This window comes from Carassius auratus, chromosome 21 (assembly GCF_003368295.1).
Source record: "Carassius auratus strain Wakin chromosome 21, ASM336829v1, whole genome shotgun sequence".
Taxonomy (NCBI): domain Eukaryota; kingdom Metazoa; phylum Chordata; class Actinopteri; order Cypriniformes; family Cyprinidae; genus Carassius; species Carassius auratus.
In genome coordinates this window covers 22,046,139-22,067,865 of record NC_039263.1, presented here as the reverse complement: position 1 = coordinate 22,067,865, position 21,727 = coordinate 22,046,139, and the positions used below count along the sequence as shown (strand labels likewise).

Sequence of the window (21,727 nt, the reverse complement as noted above, 5' to 3'; positions counted from 1 at the left end):
CGAAAATGAAATGATCTGAAGTCTTTGGTAATGTCTGGAAACATTAAAAGCTAACTCTGCTCTGAATCACTGTCTTGTTGAGTCTATGTGTTTAAAGTGAATTCATTTTGTAATATTGCCAATTATATTAGTTGCATAGTTTATTATTGTAGTCATAATGTGCATTATTTTTTTGTTGTCTTTTATACCAATCCTGAGTATTTTATAGGTTGTTCAGTAGCACTTTATTATAACTTTCATTTAAATTATATTATGTATTTGGCAGGCACTTTTATACAACTTATGGTACATTATATAATCAACTTATGTTGCTTTCATGATTCATATTTTATCAACGTTATGTATTTCATGGGAATAAAATCCAGTATTTCAGCATGACAAATGCCATGCTCTACTGTTTTAGCTACAGGAATGCTATAATACAACAAAAAATATTCTAAATGTATTTTTTTAAATAAACAATAAAGAAATTATTAATTTATAATTATTTATAATTTGTATTTTACAAAAAATATATTATTTTTTATTATTATGTATTATTTTTTATTTTAATATAAAATATTTTATACTGTATACTAGATATTTTTTCAATATAATAATATTAAAAAAAATGTTTATTTATTTTTATTTAATTAAAATAGTCTGTAATGTGAAGTACGTTTGAGTGAAAAAAAATATATACATATATATCTGGCTGAGATACAACTATTTGAAAATCTGGAATCTGACATTGCAAAAAAATCTAAATACTGATAAAATTGCTTAAACTTTTTCCAATTTAAGTCTTTAGCAATTCGTATTACTAATCAAAAATGAAGTTTTAATTTATTTATAATGGGAAATTTACCAAATATCATCATGGAACATGATCTTTACTTAATATCCCAAATATTTTTGGCATAAAATAAAATTTTATACTGTTGCCCCATATAATGTATTGTTAGCTGTTGCTACAAATATACCCCAGTGACTTATGACCAGGATCATGTTTGGTTTCATGGTGCCTTAAATAAATGACACACTTCAGTTTTAAAGTTGCTCATTTTAGATCCAAATATTTTTTTTAGTCGCTCTTCGCCAGCAGCAGTGAAATGAACAGACGGACTTTAATGTAAATACCTCAAGGAACAATGTAAATGCTGTGCAGCATCTCAGCGCTGTCTTCTCTTAGACCACATCAGACTGCACTGATCAGAATCACAGCGACTGCTCGTGATAAACACTGTCACTCTGACTTCATGGAAATAGCAGAGGAACTGTGTGTGGTCTGCACTCCATATCTCCACTAAAGAGAGTGGAAAGGTTGTGTGTGTGTGATTTGGAAGACTGTTCGTATGGTCAGCTGACCTCTAAATTTGTCGTTCTGTGGTCGCTTGTTTTGATGGTGCTTTAGGTTGCTAATGACACGTTTGTGGTTTTGTATGACTTAGGGCATTATTGCAAACAGCACACACAGTAAACAATGTATAATGCATACTAGTTTTAACTTGCATCATATTGACATGATAGTATACTAATTTGTTGTCACATTTTTTGTAAAGTTTATTTTGCATGTTTAATGTATTTATTTGTTTTTAAGAGACATTTACATTTACCTTAAATAAAAACAATAATGTAAAAAAGTACAAATATATGAAAATGCTATATAATAGAATATAATGTGTTATAGCATGAAAGCTGTTTGAATGTGTTACAGGTTTTGAGGGAGAGTTAGTGGTTTTTATATGTGTCTTGAAATGGCTGTAAACTAATTTTGTGTCTCTCTGTCTCTCTTTTTGCAGCTGAGCCAGCCGATCTTCTAAAGATTTTAGATTTTCACAGTTTGCCGGAGGGTGTAACGAAAACTACAGGCTTCTGCACACACCGGAAGTCGTCAAAAGGTCCTGATGTCGCCTACAGGGTCACAAAAGATGCACAGCTTAGCGCTCCTACTAAACAACTCTACCCCTGTGAGTACACACACACACACACATAAACACATGCAGGTGCACCTGTTTACTTTTCTTCCCCATCTTTCCAGTGTTTGGGCTGCTGCTGTCTGTTCAGAGCACACAGACTCTCTGTCCTCAATAACTCTTTCAGAAACTCTTTCATCCTCCCATCCTCACAGACATTCTGGATAATCTATTTAGGAAGATGAGAGAGATGACTCAGTGTTCTGTTAATGTGACCGCATTGGGCCAGAAACGCTGAGCCAATGCATGGTCCCATTGCATGTACAAATTTATTTGAACATTTTAACATAATTTTTTTTAAATTGTGATATAAATTATTTAATTGTAATTTCATTAAATTTAATGTCATTAAATATTTGTATAATTTTTTTTATTTTATTTTTGGCCTTTATTCTATCTGTCGCTCTCTGACCTGTCTGTGTGTAAAAATAAATTAATAAATTAAATTCAATGAATTAAGATAAAAAATTAAATAAAAAACATTTAATTTAATTTAATTTACTTTTTTTTTGGCCTTTACTCTATATGTCATTCTCTGGCCTGTCTCTGTTTAAAAATAAATAAATTAATAAATGAAATTAATTAGATAAAAAATAAAATAAATTAATTTAATTATTTTATTTTATTTTTGGCCTTTCCTGTATGTGTTGCTCTCTGATCTGTCTGTGTGTAAAATAAATAAATAAATTCAATTCAGTTCAATTAATTAAGATAAAAAAAAAACATTTAATTTAATTTAATTTACATTTTTATTTTATTTTTGGCCTTTACTCTATATGTCGCTCTCTGACCTCTCTGTGTGTAAAATAAATAAATTAATTCAATTTAATTAATTAAGATAAAAAAATTAGATAAAAAAACATTTAATTTAATTTAATTGACATGTTTTATTTGATTTTTGGCCTTTACTGTATGTGTCACTCTCTGAACTGTCTGTGTGTGTCTGAGCACCTCTTCACTACACAGTGGGCCGTAGCCACAGTGCCCTACACTCTCCTTTTGGCAGGGACTCTGAAAATCTGAAGAATTTGATGGAAGGAGGGAGAGGCGAGGCGAGGCAGACAAGCAGAGAGATGCAATACCAGCATTATGAGACTAAACTAGATGAGACTAAATCACACCGACTGTGTTCCAAACTCTAGTATGCTGCCTACGTAGACAGTATTTCTAAGCTTCCTAAGTCTGTTACTGCTACAAAGGCTTTTCTAAATATATATATAGCATATACATACAGTATAAAAATACTTAACGGCCCAATATTTGCAAAAAACTAATGCATCATATAGCAGTTTTCTTATTGTAGAAGGAAATATGTATGTAATGCTGAACATAAAAAATAAAACAGTTTTATGTCTTACATTGCCACTATATGTATCTTTCTGCTTAATGAAGTTTTAATAAAATGTGGACTTTTTCTAGGTGTTCCCTTCCGTTAAGCTTCATCCAGCAATGTCTGCCCTTAAAAGGCATCTGAGTATAGTTCGTCCAGTGTTTACACGTTTGTCTAGCTATTCAAAGCAAATTCGATTTGTAGCTGACTTCTGTTGCATTTGGTTTCTGCTGAATATGCTTGCTCATTTTTTTTGTCTTAATTCTAAAAAAACACATCCCTTCGTAACACATTTTACCTTTGAGGACGTCCCCAGCTGTCCCTAGAAGGGAGGTTTTGTCAGATTGAGCTCACTTCTGGGGATGATTTTGTCCCTTAAGTACAGCTAAGAAAACACACACGCCTGACTGCTTGAGAAATGTACAGGGTGAGTGAAAGCATATGGAAGAAATGAATCATCTGTCGCTCCAAATACAATGCATCTGTTCTTTCTCTCTGTACACTTTTGACTTAGATGCTCAAGATTTACTTCATGCACACACACACACACACACACACACACGTAGCGGACTAAGAAAGGCTCTCTTTGCCAAGAAGTTCCTTTTCTTACTCTTCATCTTTTTTTAACTCCTCCTCCTCATGCATACCCATAAGGCCATTGTCTTCCTCTTCCTTTTGTGGCGTGTTTCCAGGGTAACAGAGAGGGGTCGTAGGTCACTGGAGTTCTGGTGATGGTTTGTAAACCTGCAGGAAACCTCTATCAAGACGTCCTGAACAACAGAGCCAGGTCACAACAGTACAGACAGAGATGATTGTTCTAGATTTAGACATAGATATATTTCAGACTCTAAAGAGGATATGCTCCAAGTCTGGTCAGATTGGCTGATTTTAAAGGGGCTTTGAGAACTTGGCCAGGCTCGAAAACCAGTTTAAAGACCAGTAAGGGGCTAGACTACACTGTAAAAAGGAAATTAGTTTTTCACAGATGTAAATAAAACAAAGCTTACTGGAGTATGTTTTACAAGAAAATACTATTTTAATCTTTCTGCTTCAAAATTTCACATTTAATACTTAAAAAAAAGATGTTTTAGAAAATGTAATTAGAAAAACTTGCTTTAATCTAAATAAATAAATAAATAAATAAATATTTCTTATGTAAAGTTTAATTTTTTTAAGATACAAAAATATGATAATTCATTACATTTAATTTAATTCAATTTTATTTTATTTTAAGATATAACCAATGGAATTTTATTTTATTTTAAGATATAACCAATTGAATTTTATTTTATTTTATTTTATTGTCAGTGTATCAACTTTTTATTTTCAAACATTTTCAAAATTTGACGTTTTAATGCTGATTCTAACTTATTTTAATCTAATTAATTAATTATAATTATTCATAAAATAAAGAAATATTTATGTATCCATTTATTGATTTATTACTATATAAAACAAAATAAGATAATTTATGATAATTGTTTTTTGTATTTTAAAATATAACCTTAGGAAGCAAATTTATAATTTAATTTAATTTAATTTAATTTAATTTAATTTAATTTAATTTAATTTAATTTAATTTAATTATTTTATTAAATTTTTTTTAGTGTGCCACTATGTGTAATTGAGTGTGTTAATTTCTGTTTCTTTATAATTATTTATTATATTTACTAGCTTTTTTTCAGTGTAGTGGCTAATTCACATCTTTTCAGTCATACTAATGGGCATGACCAGCAGGATGATCTATAATAGAGGATCTTGAAATCAGGATTCAGGAGTAATGTGATTCCCAAGTGTCCGTAGACTCCAGCATTCCTTTAGGTTTCTGCATAAAGACCTCATTCTGATTGGAGGGGAAGGGAGAGATGAGACCGTAGATATGACGTCCTCTCTGAACTCTGGTTTTGTTTCATATTGCCCTGGTGACGGGCAGACCTCGTCTCCGGAGTGATGGCCCTTAGCTCTTGCCCTTTGACCTTCAGTCTTTAACACAGGAAACCAGGACAAAAGCATCTCTTGTGTGAAGCTGGTGCTTGTGTGAACATGTAACAAACCTCATGAAATCACAAAAGCATCATGTAAAGTTACATCACACACATGCACAGATAGATAACTGCCTCCCTTGGATTTAAGAAATTTCCATTTCAGTCAGACGTTAAATCTTGAGGTTCGTCTGGTGGCTTTATTTTTTTGACATTCATACACACAGTGTGTGAAATGAAGCACTTAATGTAAACGAAAGCAGAAACGAACCTCTCTGTTCTTGTTCTTGGACAGCTCCGATTATTAACATTCAGAAATCTGTGCAGATCAGACCTCAAATAACCTCATCAGTGTTTTATGAGGTTTTTAGAGATGCAGACTGTCTGTAATGGTGTGACTCGAGCAGAATCACATCTGAAGACTCAAAAAATATCCCCAGACATAAACAGAGGAAAAAAGGAGGAGTTAGACGATGGAGACGGGATTCCAGGAAGGCCGTTGTCTGAGAGATTTTAGTAACATGTTCTCTCTAAATCATTAGAAACTTTGTGAAATCCAGTACTGGAGTGTAAACCTGTGCCGTTGATCAAATAATAAACACTAAACACTGCAGCAATCATCAGGTGTGTTTACTGCACTTATGTATGGATAACATGAAAACTCACTTCCTGTCCAAGATTTTCCCAGAGGTCTTGGCGAAGGGCATCTGTTTGGCACATGTTGTGTGTGTGAGAGAGAGAAGTCATGTCTGTTCTTCTCGTTTTAGAAGGAGACTGTTTGATTTCGCCCTTTTTTCCTTCTCTTTATTTGTTTTTTTCAAAGTTTGACTGGACTTAAAGTTCAGTCTTAAAGGAACAGTTCACCCAGAAGTGTCAATCTAAAAGCTGCTCTTTTCCAGACAGGAACAAGGAGTTTCAAGCTTCAAAAAAATTACCAAAAAAAAGGAACATAAATGTCTTGTTTGCTGTCAGGATAAAATGCAAATACATTATCTGGTTAAAGGTGCTGTCAGAAAGTTAGCATTTTTAAGCTAAATAAAATTGGGTCTCTAGGATTTGTAATGTTTTTAAGTCTCTTATGCTCACCATAGCTGTGTTTATTTGTGTAAACAGTAAATATTTGTATTATACAGCATAATCTGCAGTGTTGTGAAATATCATTACAATTTAAAATAATTATTTTCTATTTCAATTTATTTGAAAATATAATTTATTTCTGTGATGCAAAGCTGATTTTTCAGCATCATCACACACACATGATCCTTTAGAAATTATTCTAATATACTGATTTGCTGCACATGAGGCATTTATTGAAATTATGACTGTTGTAACAATCTTTTGTAACTTAATTAATGTCTTTACTGTCAGTTTTGGTCAATTTGTTGCATTCGTGTTGAATGAAAGTATTAGTTTCTTTCAAAAACAAAAAAACTTCCTGACTCCAAACTTTCTTCTGAAAAATATAGTGCACAAATCAAATGGACCACTTTAATGAAAATGTAATGATACTTTACTGGTGTTTTTGGAGCTCGATAGTCCTCATTCACTTTCATTGTGTGGAAAAGAGTCAACTCTGAGATTCCCTAAAAACAGATCATTTTATGTTCCTCACAAGAAAAAAAGTCATAGTCTGGACTGGTATTATGGTGAGTAAACAGTGACAGAATGTTCATTTTTCATTGAGTTGCTCCTTTAAGAATGTTGCCGTATATTTTCCTCTCTGTTTGTACTTGTGATTCTCTCTCTGTTTGTTCTCTCCACCTCTCTCTGCTAGATGAATTAGAGTAATAAAATGTCTTTTAGGGAACAGCTGTTCTCCTCATTACTCTGTCCATCTCTCTCGCTCTCTATACTCCCTCCTAGAAGATCCAAGACTCTTATCAACACACACACACACACACACACTGTTACAGAGTTTCCCAAAGATGCGCCAGAGCTCCAACCGTTTTCCATTCTGCTCTTGTCCATGTCAAACACTTTATCTTTGTTACCTGTCAGCATCTGTCCGCTCACGGACGTGATGCAATGCTCTGTCACACACTGTCCTCAATATTTTGTGCCAAGTAAACCCCCTAAAACACTGGATTTTCAAAAATAACTCTCTCTCTCTTTAGCGTCCGTGTTTCCTGAGGACTTCTCCATCTTGGCGACGGTGAGGCCGAACAAAGGCAGTCAGTCCTTCTTGCTGTCGGTGTATAACGAACAGGGCATCCAGCAGCTCGGTCTGGAAGTGGGACGCTCCCCTGTCTTCCTGTATGAGGATCACTTGGGCAAACCCGGCCCGGAGGACTACCCGCTCTTCAGAGGCGTCAACTTGGCAGACGGAAAGTAAGAACACGTGCACAAGCTGTGTATTGATCATTTGAAATATGGTGTGTGATTTTGACACGGTATTTAACTGTCAGGATTTATTTTCTTGACACTGGACACTTTATGGCTGGTTACGTAACGTGTGGTTAGGATTTAGTGTGTTTGGTTTTGATGTGCGACATATTTAATCTATCACACTGCTGTAGAGCCAACACCTGCACAGGTGAGCAGACACAGGTGTGACGCCCTGTTTGACTACATAAACACTGCAGAAACACATCAATAACACATGTGCAGATGGGACACTTCGGGTAGATAGAGAGATAGATAGATAGAGAGATAGATAGATAGATAGATAGATAGATAGATAGATAGATAGATAGATAGATAGATAGATAGATAGATAGATAGATGGATCTATGGATAGATAGATAGATAGATAGATAGATAGATAGATAGATAGATAGATAGATAGATAGATAGATAGATAGATAGATAGATAGATAGATAGATAGATAGAAAGATAGATAGATCGATCTATGGATGGATGGATGGATGATAGATAGATAGATAGATAGATAGATAGATAGATAGATAGATAGATAGATAGATAGATAGATAGATAGATAGATAGATGGATGGATGGATGGATGGATGGATGGATGGGTGGGTGGGTGGATGGATGATAGATAGATAGATAGATAGATAGATAGATAGATAGATAGATAGATAGATAGATAGATAGATAGATAGATAGATAGATAAATAGATGGATGGATGGATGGATGGATGGATGAATGGATGGGTGGGTGGGTGGATGGATGGATGATAGATAGATGCATAGATAGATAGATGGATGGATGGATGGATGGATGGATGATAGATTATAGATGGGTACAGTAGATAGATAGATAGATAGATAGACAGACAGACAGACAGATATATATATAGATAGATAGATAGATAGATAGATAGATAGATAGATAGATAGATAGATAGATAGATAGATAGATAGATAGATAGATAGATAGATAGATAGATAGATAGATAGATGGATGGATGGATGGATGGATGGATGGGTGGGTGGGTTGGATTTATGGATGGATGATAGATGGATGGATGGATGATAGATAGATAGATGCATAGATAGATAGATAGATAGATGGGTGGGTGGATGGATGGATGATAGATGATAGATGGATACAGTAGATAGATAGATAGATAGATAGATAGATAGATAGATAGATAGATAGATAGATAGATAGATAGATAGATAGATAGATAGATAGATAGATAGATAGATAGATAGATGGGTGAGTGGATGGGTGGATGGATGGGTGGATGGATGGATGATAGATGGATGGATGGATGGATGGATGGATGGATGGATGGGTGGGTGGGTGGATGATAGATGGATGGATGGATGGATGGATGGATGGATGGGTGGGTGGGTGGGTGGATGGTTGGTTGGATGAAAGATAGATTCATAGATAGATAGATGAGTGGGTGGATGGATGATAGATGATAGATGGATACAGTAGATTGATAGATGGATGGATAAATGGATAGACCCTGATTGGTGCGTGTGTTTCTGTCAGGTGGCACCGTGTGGCGATCAGTGTTCACAAACAGAGCATCACTCTGGTTTTGGACTGTAAGAAAAAGGTGACACGGACGTTATCCAGAAGCCCTCACCCCATTATCGACACTAAAGGCATCGTGGTCTTCGGGACGCGCATCCTGGATGAGGAGGTGTTTGAGGTAAGACGCAGCTCCAGAGTCTTTCCTACAGAATATTAGTCAAAAAGTTCTTCACATCTCCTCAGAGCAGGGATCCTCAAATCTGGGGCACGACATCCACTTTTCTAACCCCAATCAAACAGACCTGAGCATGCTAATCAATGTCTTCAGGATCATTAGGAAATCACAAGTATGTGAGTTTGATCAAGGTTGGAGCTAAACTTTGCAGCTCATTGGCCCTCCACGACAAGATTTGAGGAACCCTGCCTTAGAGGCTTCTTTATTGCTCTTTCATGGGTTATCAGTTTGATGAGAGTAAGAATTGAGATACAGTAGAAGATATATTTCATTTGAACTGGGCTTCTTTGTACTTGTTGTAAGGGTCTTTAGCAGGGATTTGTGGACATGTGTCTGTGGTCTTCACTGAGTGATGAAATGTTTCAGCATCTTTCTGTGACTGTGTCCAGTGGAGATGTGAGAAAGGAACGTGTGCATGTTTGTTTAGCACCTAGTTGTGGTTATGTAGTGCTAATGTAAGATTGTAGGGTTAACCTGTGGCACAAGGGTTTATAGACTGTCGTGTGTGCTTGTGTGTGTGTGTAATGGTCAGGTCTACCATAAATGTTTAAAATAAGTATACAGTACATGTGCAGTGTGGTTAGGCTTGTATTTGGTCAGACTATTTTGCTCAGAAAGATATATCATAGTACTCATGTTATTTCTGCAGTCAGTGTGCCCTCTAAAAGACATAGTGATAATTAAAAATGAGATGGGATAAAAAAAAATATATTTCAGTTCTTTTGTGTTTGCTCGCAAAATGTTTGCATTTTCCTGAGAAATTTTAGTTTTGCTTGCAAGACTTTTGTGTTTGAATTAATATGAGGTGGTGGGAGGAAAAAGGATATTTGTGTTTTTTTGTAAGAAATGCAACAATTTTGTTAGCGAAACCAAATATTTTGTGTGTAAAAGCAAAGTTTTGTAAGGGTATTGCAAATATTTAGCAAGAAAACGCAAAGTTTCTTGAGAGAAATGCAATACATTTGCGAGGGAATGCAAATATTTTGTGAGAAAACGCAACGTTTCTTGAGAGAAATTCAGTACTTTTGGGAGAGAACGCAAATATATAGTGAGAAAGCGCAATGTTTCTTGCGAGAAATACAGTACTTTTGTGAGATAATGCAAATATTTAGCAAGAAAATGCAACGTTTCTTGAGAGAAATACAATACTTTTGTGAGAGAATGAAAATATATTGTGAGAAAACGCAACATTTCTTAAAAAGAAACAATACTTTGGCTAGAGAATAAAAAAATATTTAGGGAGAAAATGCAACGATTCTTGAGAGAAGTACAATACTTTTGCAGGAAAATGCAAATATTTTGTGAGAAAATGCAATGTTTCTTGAGAAATACAATACTTTTGCAAGAGAATGAAAATATTTTAGAATATAATTGTTTTGTTATGTTAGATTAGTCAAAAGTTAAGACGTTTTTGCACAATATTGGACAAAAAAGCAAAATAAATAATGCAGTGCAGTATGCAGGAAGCAGTTCTTTTTATAAACACATGCAAATCCAAAACATCTGAGAAAACTGAATTTTTGCTGTTTGTTTAATCTCAGTGTCTTGATAGCAAAAACTGAAGGATTGTGGGATTGGAACGGTCTGTGAGTGGATGTGAGTCATTCAGAAGGACTGTAGGTAATGTTAGTGCTCATCCCGAGGGTTTTGACCGCAGACGCACAGGGTTCATGGAATGTTGATGTGTCTTTAAGGTTTGGTCTACCTTTCTGTTTGAAGTTCAAGTGTTTGGAGAAAATGGAAAGAGGTGCGTGTTTTTTTTCCACAGAGCGAGACACAGAGTCACCACAGAACCTTAACCAAACCCCTGTCGTATACACACAGAAAATATATTTCATATTTCATTTCAGAGCCTGCACGTGTAATTCAATTCCCTTAAATGCTGACACATTTTACTAAGATAAACAGAAAGAGAGAGAGAACAAAAGACAGAGAGAAATAAGAGGGAATCTCAAAATCAAGAGAGGAAATGAACAAAAAGCATACATTAGATGTTGTGTTATTTGCATTAAGTTGACCTGTTGGGTTTATTTGGATTTACTGTAAGTGCTTAAATTTACCTAGGTGTTTCTTTAAAATGATATAAAATACTGCATGTTCCAAAAACTGTGTGAGCTTCCTACTTAGACAACTTTTTTTTTTTGCATCATAGTCACACTTTTTCTAATTATACCTTTCATTTTGGATGAAATCGACAGCATGTATACTTTATAGATAAGACAATCCCAGAATGCATTGGGATGAGCTCAGTGATTTCATCTAACATGGCAGATGAGTCATTTTAACTGTAAATAATAAACTTAATTTGTGGGGCTTCAATGGAAAATACTGATATACTGTTAATAGTTCTGTTTAGTTAAAAATGCACTCAATATTTAATATGTTTTCATACTCATTTAATGCTACCATCATAATAAAATGATAAATGATACCCTTTAATTGTAGCAGAGAGTTTTGCATAGGAAAGCACTGTTTGCTTCATTATTATTATTATTATTTTAATGTAAAAACTAAATTCTTGCCTTTGTTGCACAAATAATTACAAAGAAACAGCAAGTAACACATTAAATGTGACATTTTGAGGTGAAAATATATATTTTTTTATAGTGAGTTTCTGCACTGTAGAGCATTCTGAATGTAGACTGTGAAGTCTCCTGCAGCATCTCACTGTTATCAGTTTTAGGTTTGTATCAGATGGAAAATATCTCACTCACGGAGGAAAAGGTGATGTTTTTGTGGAAAGTTCTGGTCAGAATGAGGAGTTTGAAGCTCATGTGTCATGACATCATTGAGGGGGTTTCCACAGCACACGTACAGGTCAGCAGAAGTGTGTGTGTGTGTGTGTGTGTGGGAGAATTTCTCAAATCTTACAGACGTGTGGTTGACATCAGCATGATTCACATGTCACCCATTGCACTCGTCTGCTTGATCTGTATCATCATTCTGTCTCACCTTACTGAAAGAGAAAATGAGAGAGGAAGAAAAGTATTTAAAGAAAGAAATGCTGAATGTTTAGAGTTTCTCTTTTAAAGAAGGACAACAGCAGCTCTAAAGTCAAGAGAGATGACATGACATAAATCTGCATTCACTACACATTTAACTTCTATTATGTGCTGCATTTCTGAGTGGAATGAAATATTGTGTAGAAAATAAAGTGGGCGGGACTTAATAGTCAGGATGCATTAAATTGATCAAAAGTGACAGTAAAGACGTTATGTTGCAAAAATTCAACATGGTTTGGTTTTTCTAAAATTTTATCAAAGAACCCTGAAAAGAATTCCGCAAAAATATTAAGCAGCACAACATTATTCAACATTGATAATAATAGGAAGTGTTTCTTGAACAGAAAATCAGCATATCAGAGTGATTTCTGAAGGATCATGTGACATTGAAGGCTGGGGGAATGATGCTGAAAATTCAGGAATTTTTTTTATTTTAAAATAGTTTGAAGAAAAACATTTATTTAAAAATATTTCACAATATTACTGATTTTACTGTGTTTTTGATCAAATAAATGCTGGCTTGATTACAATACAGTAAGAGACTTATTTCAAAAATGTCCAAATAGTCAAGTAAATTACATATTTGTTTACATATTTTGCCATTCAATTGGGTGCTGCTTAAATTTCTAATTGCACATTTAAATATGATTTTGTATGTAAATAGGTGACTAAACTTTCTCAGGCTGAATGAGGGAGAACATTAAAGAAACACTGCACAGATTTTTTGGTTCAGTAGTTTCCGGCATTCCAAATTAAACTTTATAATGGTTCCTCGTGAAAACATAGTTTAAATAATCCATCATTCAACGCTGCAGTTAAGGAAGCTGAACATTTCAAGACCAAGAAACTTTTGCTGTAGGGCCAGATATGGCATTATAATCAAATGGAGAAGTGAAAGGGGAGTTGAATGATGGAGAAAAGGAGAAATGAAGGAGTGAATGCTGACGGAGGGTTGGTGGACAAAAGGAACGCAGGGAAAATGCAGTGGTAGACATGCTTGTTGCTTTTGGCAAAGATCTTAAAGGTCTCCAGACGCTGCCACTGTGTGTGTGTTCACGTCATTGGATGGCTAGGTTTCTGTGGTTGGTTTTTTTGACTCTTGAGAATGGCCAGACACTGCCTGGATCTGTGTGTGTGTGTGTGTGTGTGTGAACACCGTCACACGTGTGAGTGTCTGCATGTGGCGATTGCGGTTTCCGCACGGATATTCCGTCGCTCTTGTGGAGCGTTTCATGCAGCTTCGTTAAAATCTTCCGCGATCGCTCCCACAGCGTGAGTCCGTGTTCTAATGCGGATCACATGCGGCCTGATTCCCGTGTCTTGGGCTGATGAGGTCATAAGCAGCTGCGATTATGTCATTTTTAAACAAACCTAATAAGTACAAGTCCTCGAGGTTTGAAACTGATTAGACCGGATCGAGTGTGTCTGTGTGGCTCAATCAAACACAAACTGTCATGAACATGTCTGGGTCATATTAAACTCCAAAAAACTGTTTTTAACATGTTTAACCTTTTCTGTATATACAGAATTACACAAAAGACTGCCATGAAAATTATGTCACCGTGCTAATCCAGAAATAAAATGAAAAAAAAATGTCAAAGACCTATCATACAGGTTTCATTTTCTTTAAGCATCATATGTAAGTAGTATTATTAAATTTGAATTTGAATATATATATGTGTGTATGTTATAGAGTATAATATGTATGTGTATACATTATAGATTATAATATGCATCCTTATAATATTATTATAATTCTAATAATTGTATATGTATTATTATATTATTATTGTGCCTTAATTCTAATATTATTTGTATATACACTGTTAATATATATTATTTAATATTCATCAATGTAATAAAAACATCCTCTCACATTCAAAGGCTTTTATTGCAATCAATATATAAATCATATATATATATATATATATATATATATATATATATATATATATATATATATATATATATATATATATATATATTATATATATATATATATATATATTATATATATATATATATGTATGTATTATATAATTTGTGTGTATATAAAACATGATGTATAAATATAAAGCATATGTATAATAATATGTATTTAATAATATTATACATTATAATCCTTGTAATTTCTGTATTTATAGTATTATATAAATAAGAGAATAATTTAATTAATAATTTATACAAGTGACTACAGCTGTAGTATGAGTCAGACATGTTTTAATGAGATTCATCCAATGCGTGTGTGCAGTACATGCACTTGTGTGTGTGTGTGTGTGTGTAAACATGCAAAATGAAATATGGACAGAACGAGGAATCGAGATGTTTTCAAGTACTGAAGGGAACGTGTTGTACTCTGGGCTCCCTACCAGAAGAAGTCTGGGATCCTTCCTCCATTTTTGTTCATTTGCAGCAGTGCTGTATATCGCCCCCTTCTGTTGACTGGAGCCATTTGAGACTAATTTTTGTTAGAGTGTTGTTTTGAAACATTTCAAAAGTGTCTATGTGTGTGTGTGTGTGTGTGCAGTGTTTTGGCTGTGCACGTCACCACAGGCAGCTGCTCAAACAGTTAGTTCAGACTCCAGAGAGAGATGTGGAGAGCTTTTGGGGAAAAAGACGCTCGTATTTCAACGCTGCTGACAAAGCAATGTCTATTATTCTCTCTCTCCCTCTCTCTGTCCCACATTAATGTGATCAATTTCTCTCAGACACACAGAAATCCTAGAATAGATTTCGTACACCTCTGTTTCTTCTTTCCTCTTGTCTGTTCTGCTCCTCTTCTCCTCGCACGCTATGCAAACAGAAATATTGTGTGTTCAAATCTGGAGTAATGTGGAAAGTCCAAGGGATCGGTTTACAGACCTGATTTATTCCCGTTTCAAATATTTGCAGATGACGGAGAAATAAGTATTAGAGAAGACAGCCGGTTCAGTTTGTACTATTTTTAGATTATGAGCAGAAGAGGATGAGTGTGATTAATAATCAAGGGATTTATAAAGGACTATGTATTGTCTAGAACTGCCAAAAGTTTTATTTTAAAGTTAGGGCTCATCTGAATGTGTTTGATGGTGGTGAAATAATAATTAAAAGCTTACTTGTCAATGTAATTTGCTTCGGATAAGAGCTTGTGCTCAAATTAGCACTCAGTGACTATATTTAGTTTATGTTAAGAATAGTAGATTTGTCTGTGTGTGTGTGTTGGGCCGGTTTGAAAGGGTTGAAGTGTGTGTGGATTAAGCAGACTCTGGATTTTGGATCTGAATCTCGTGTCAAGTTCAAACACATGTTTACTCTGGCAAACAATCCAGAGCAACAGCCAGCGAGAAATGACTGCAATCATTGTTCCTACAGTAAAGCTTTAGGAAAATGTCACGAGGGACAAAGAGAACAAAAACAGGGAATGAAACCAGGAAAGACACTGATGCTACTTACACTGTTTTTTTTTTTTTTTTTAAGAAGACTCTTATGTTCTCCAGTGCTGCATTCACCTGATAAAAAAATCCAGTGAAAACAGGAATATTAAGAAATCCTATTCCAATTTCAAATAGCTGTTTTTTATCTAAATATATTTTAACATTTAATTTATTTCTGTGATCAAAGCTGTATTTTCAGCATCATCAATCCAGTATTCAGTGTCACATGATCCTTCTGAAATCATTTTAATAGGCTGATTTGTCAAAAACAGTTGTGCTGCTTCATATTTTTGTGGAAACCATGATGCTTTTTTTTTTTTTTTCTTGTGGATACTTTGATGAATAGAAAAGAGCAGCATTTTTGTGAAACAGAAAGTTTCTGTGTCATTATGTCTTTACTGTCACTTTTCATCAGTTTAATGCATCCTTGTTGAATAAAAGTAATTTTTACAATAAAAAAAGCCAAACTTTTTGTGCAAACACAAGAACGAAATGCTAATTTCATTTTACATGCATTTTTGAATATAAGCTATAATTTAATAATCTAATTTGCAGGCACTCATTTGCATGCAAAGTACATGCATAAAGATTCATAATGCAGGCCCATCTGTCTCATTAAAACAATTGTTTTTATTAAATTAAAATCTGTTTTTTGTTGTTGTTTTTTGTTTTTTATTTTTACACAAAGTGTAATATAATGCTCCATGTTGCATTTGTTTATTAAAAAAATATATATATATTATGTCTCCTGGATTTCCCATGTTACGTTATATGGCTAAAGGTAATTGTCATAAAGATAATTCAGTTCAAAAGAACAGCATTTATTTGAGATAGAAATGTTTGTAATGTTATAAATATCTTTACTGTCACTTTTAGTCAATTTAATGCATCCTTGCTGAACATATTTTGCTTAAAGCAGAACTTAAAGCATGTTACCCTGCACCAACGTTTCCCTGAGAACAAAAGTACCCATAATTCTCTCTGTTATGCAAGCTCTGTGGAACTCTGTGTTCAGCTGTTTGCTCGGCTCCAGAAGCATTTTGTTCTGCAGTATTCTCTGTGGCTCTTGTGTTTGCTGTGCTGACTCTGTCTGGTCACTCTCTCAGCCAAATCTCCACACAGCCTGGAGAGCCTTCTGCACGACTCTCTCTCTCTCTCTCTGTCTCTTTGTCTTGTCTTTCCGTGATGATTTCGATCTCCTTCATTAGATAATCTGTTTGTGTCCTCTAGTCTCTTCATGTTTGACTCTAAACTCGTGTCAGTTCCAGACATTCATCTTCCTGAGTTCACACTCACTTTGCACACATTTTCTCCGCCTGCTTGTACAAGTTTCCTCAGATCGCTGTGGGAAAAATGTGTATTAGTGCGTGTATAACAAGGAAGAATCACCGATTAGACTGATATATGAATCTGACTGGTATAATAAATCAGTGCCATTTAGAAACGGATTGAAATAATAGTATTTTGAAAGTGATGATGCAATGTCAGCTCTTGAATAAATCACACTTTATTAATTCAGTTGCACACACACACACACGATGAGTAGAAAAACTCTTAACCCTCAAAATGAACTAAAAATATCACTTCAATTAAAAATCGCTGAATATACCAAAACCAATTGCTGTTATAAACACTCTAACTATAATAACAAGCATTAACAATCAACTTGGCAGTGCATTATGGGAAAGAGTCATTTGTTCATGAAGCAGATTATTGTGGTCATAACTGAATGGATTGTGTACGTTTTTGTGCATGTGGAAATGAGAGAGAAATGCTCACAAATTATAGTAATTATGGACAAGTGGATTATTGTTTTGCAGTGAGCACGTATTGTAAAGTCAGTCAAACACGAATTACCTTTTCAGATGGTAATGGAATGTTTCTCTCTCGTAGTGTGTGTGTGTGTGTGTGTGTGTGTGAGTGTACAGGTGCTGGTCATTGTGCCCTAATTCAATCAGACAGTTTTGGCGTCTGCTCAGGTTCTGACTCAACCCTCTCCTCCCAGACTGTGACCCACTTTCACTGTGTGTGTGTGTGTGTTTCCTGTCCTATTGCAACAGGTGTTTCATCCCTTTTCCATACTGTATTCATTATTTTTTCAAAACCCATGGTTATTGAATGAAAGGACACAGCTGTTTCTCTCCTGTTTCTATGCGTGCTTTGAATTTTAGATCAATTTAACATAATGCTGTTTTGACTCTGCTTCATATGAAGACTCATCATATTTGTGCGATTGTTGTAAATGTTTCTTCATGCATTAGTATACAGTTCAATGGTAGGTTTGGCAAACCAAGAACAGCTCTTATTCTTTTCTTCTGTTAACAGTTCTTGGACCTTTCCAAAAACTTACGAATCGGTCTGAGCAGTTGCTGAAGTAATCGGACTCACTTACTCAACTGCTATATAAAACGAGAATGACTAATTAGTGAACCATATTCCTGCTGACTCTGTTTCATTAAAACATCATTACAAATCATCATTTGGCAATATAATGAGAACAGAAACATTTATGAATAATATTTACATAATTAATTATATTCAAATTTATGTTTTAATGAATTATAATTAGAGCTGCACGATGTGTCGTTTAAGCATCGATATAGCGATGTACGAATCCATGATAGTCACATTGCAGGAGTTGATCCGTTATTCATTAACTGTACGAGCCAGCTGCTACCCGGCCCTTGACGAATGTGATTCGCGGATTAATTGCACAGCTTAACCATCATAGAGTGAAAGTTTATCATTTGCATGTGTTTTTAAGTCCTGTCAGTTTAATAGGGCAGAGAGAGAGAGCGCGCGCGACAAAGAGAGAGAGAGAGAGCGTGCAAGAGAGAGAGCACACGAGAGAGAGAGCACTCAAGAGAGAGAGAGCGCTAGCGAGAGAGTGTGCGCGCGAGAGAGAGAGCACTCAAGAGAGAGAGAGCGCTAGCGAGAGAGTGTGCGCGAGAGAGAGAGCACGCAAGAGAGAGAGAGCGCGAGAGAGAGTGCGAGAGAGAGAGAGAGAGACAGAGAGAGAATGTGCGAGAGAGTGCGAGAGAGAGAGAGAGAGAGAGAGAGACAGAGGGAGAGAGAGAGAGAGGCCGCACGCTCACCGTCTTCAAACAACACGAGCGCTGTCTTTCTCTCTCTCCCTCGCGCATATTAATCAATTGACACGATGGTGTCGATGTTTAAATCATTTAAAATGAGAATGTAAGTATGCTCACCCCATTTTTATTTGCAAGAAAAATTTGATTAGATTTCATATCACAATATATATCGCAGAAAAATAAAATATCGCAATGTCATTTTTCCCCAATATCGTGCAGCCCTAAAATCAATTAACATTATTTTATAAATATATATTTATAATTAATTAATAAATTGTGTGTGTGTGTGTGTGTGTATATATGTTATTTTTTTATTGCTAAAATTATAGTACATTATTATGTAAATTATACGTTATTATGCATACATTTTTGGAATTATATAACTTATTTTTATCTAGCTCTTTTTTGATACCCTTGCTCTTGCTGGCTCCTTAAAACATTATGGAAAGTAAAAGTAAATCACAATACTTAGTAAATGTTAGTAAATTGTAAGCTGTATAAGATGTAACTCTTTATTAAAGGTGCATTGAATGAACTCTACTTCTTTCCCTCACAGCATCATTGTCATTTGCATCAAATGAGTGGGAATTTTGCTCGCTCTGCTGGTCTTATTTGTCTCTCACATGGCCTGTAACAAGCACAAGGATGTTTCAGTCCTTCATATTTGTTTGTGCTATTTTTACAGAAGTTCTAACAGTTGATTTCTTTGTTTCCAGGGTGACATCCAGCAGTTGATGATTGTATCGGACTATCGCGCTGCGTTTGATTACTGTGAGCACTACAGCCCCGACTGTGAGGTTCCTGCACCTGAACAGCACCAGAACCAAGACCCAAACACTGATAAAGATGTAAGTTCATACAGTATACTGTTCTTACTCCAAGATTCATTTCCTTTAGCGCTTGAAGAGCAAACCAGCATAGATTCACCTCTGTTGAACTCAAGAACATCTTATCAAAGCTCTTTTAAATCTGAAATCAAAAATAAAATCAGCAAAGTACTTAACAAAGATCCCTTGCCTAAATGGTCAATGATTTAGTGCCAGTGCTGCTCACATTCTCTTCTGTAAATATAGAATCTGGTTTTGGTGTTACAGTTGGCATATCTGACAGCACAAAGCGCTCACTGTCTGAATATTAATACATTTATTCAGCTTTCATACAGTATTTGGAATGGAGTAATAAAACATGCCTCTACTCGTGTGCGTGTTTTTCAGGCGTATTAATTCTTTATGGCTCTTTCCATCTCATCGGAAAAGACCCAGTTGCATGCTGTCTGTTTAGAGTGTATTTTTCCAACCGAACGTATGAGCTCATCAGTCAGAGAAACGAAAAGAGAGAGAGATAGAGGGAGGAGAGGACCTCTCCTGTGCAGTATTGCTGACATACTGTATTAATAATGTACTTTTTTTTTTAAAGAAAATACATTATTTTGTCTCTAAATTAAATGCTAAAGTAATATTCAAGTCTTTCTGTTAAAGTACGACAAGCAAAAAAAAAAAAAAAAAATTCACATTTATGTGATGAATTAAACTAAGATTTTGCCAGTTGTGCTTTTCTAAGGGATTCGGTGTTAAATCGTGCAGATATATTTAAAAAAGAAAAAGAAAAAAAAAAGGTACATTTGTACTGCATTTGAAAAAAAAGTTTTTCCAAATCTAATCTTACATTTATATTTAAAATGTGAAAAATTTAAATAAATTAATTAATTAATCAATTAATAAAAAACATTATTTTATTAAATAAAATGCTTATTAATTAATATATATATATATATATATATATATATATATATATGTCTTTCCGTAGAAATATGAGAAGACAAAAATCCCATTTCACATTTATTTGACAAGATAAGATTTCAAAATTAATGCTTTTCTAGTGTTTTTGATGCTTAAATCACATAGATACTGTATATATCTATATCTAATTCCAGTTAATTCAGGCTGGGTTAACAAAATTGTGTGTTAATAATGTAAAAATATTTAAAGAAAAGTCATTATTTTGTCACTACGTAAAGTCTGTCTTGTAGAAATATTATACATTTAAAATGTGTCAAATGAGTGTTACAACATACAGATGAGAAGAGATGGACTAAAACCCACAAAAGTCCCATTTTTATTTCATGGGATCAACTGAGTGCTCATATTCTCCATAGTCTCTGTCCATCTGGGTTCACTCAGATGCCAATATCCTCTGAGAGATACGAAGAGAGGAATAGAAGGCATTAAATGAAAGACTGAGAGATTTAGCATGTGAAACAGACGAGAAAATAGTTTAAGCTGAATAACACAGAGATGACCAACCGTTATCAATTGATTCTCTATGGGAGCCGAGCAAAAGGCAGGCTGAAGGGAATTGTGGGATTGACCACGGGGCAAAACAAATGGTTAGAATGTCAAAAAGTGGAGAAATGCTGAATTTAATGCAGACGACAGGTGCAAAATCACACTTTATATTAATGTGACCAATTACACTCTTTGTTAACAGTGCTGGAGTCTCTGGTGGATTCAAAGTTTGCTGTTTATTGGCAAAAACTTAGTTTTTCAGGCACTGGTCAATTTTGAGATTTTTCATGATGTGCTGTTTCAAACTAGTAGAAATAAAACATTCAAAATACTTTTAAAATACTGTTTTATTGCACTTTCTACAGTATATTTGTGTCTTTTAGATTTCACTTGCAGTACATACTGTATCTTTAAAGGTTGTTTTCTCAAAATATAAAAGTTTTTGTCCATTTAGCAGCACTTACATACACCAAACTTTCTATAATCTGAAAGTTTTTACTAAGGGGTTTGTTCATATACCATGTGCCTGATTTATACAAC

At 34.6% G+C, this 21,727-nt stretch overlaps 1 protein-coding gene across 2 annotated transcripts in view; it reads left to right on the top strand.

Moving 5' to 3' along the window:
* col5a1 (procollagen, type V, alpha 1) overlaps window positions 1–21,727 on the top strand; it is an 84,066-nt gene that overhangs the window by 17,301 nt on the left and 45,038 nt on the right. For both annotated transcript variants that reach the window (XM_026196762.1, XM_026196761.1), the window contains exons 2-5: window positions 1,782–1,949; window positions 7,382–7,595; window positions 9,176–9,338; window positions 19,619–19,750. In XM_026196762.1, the coding sequence (XP_026052547.1) occupies window positions 1,782–1,949; window positions 7,382–7,595; window positions 9,176–9,338; window positions 19,619–19,750 (677 nt within the window). The remainder of the gene's footprint in view (window positions 1–1,781; window positions 1,950–7,381; window positions 7,596–9,175; window positions 9,339–19,618; window positions 19,751–21,727) is intronic.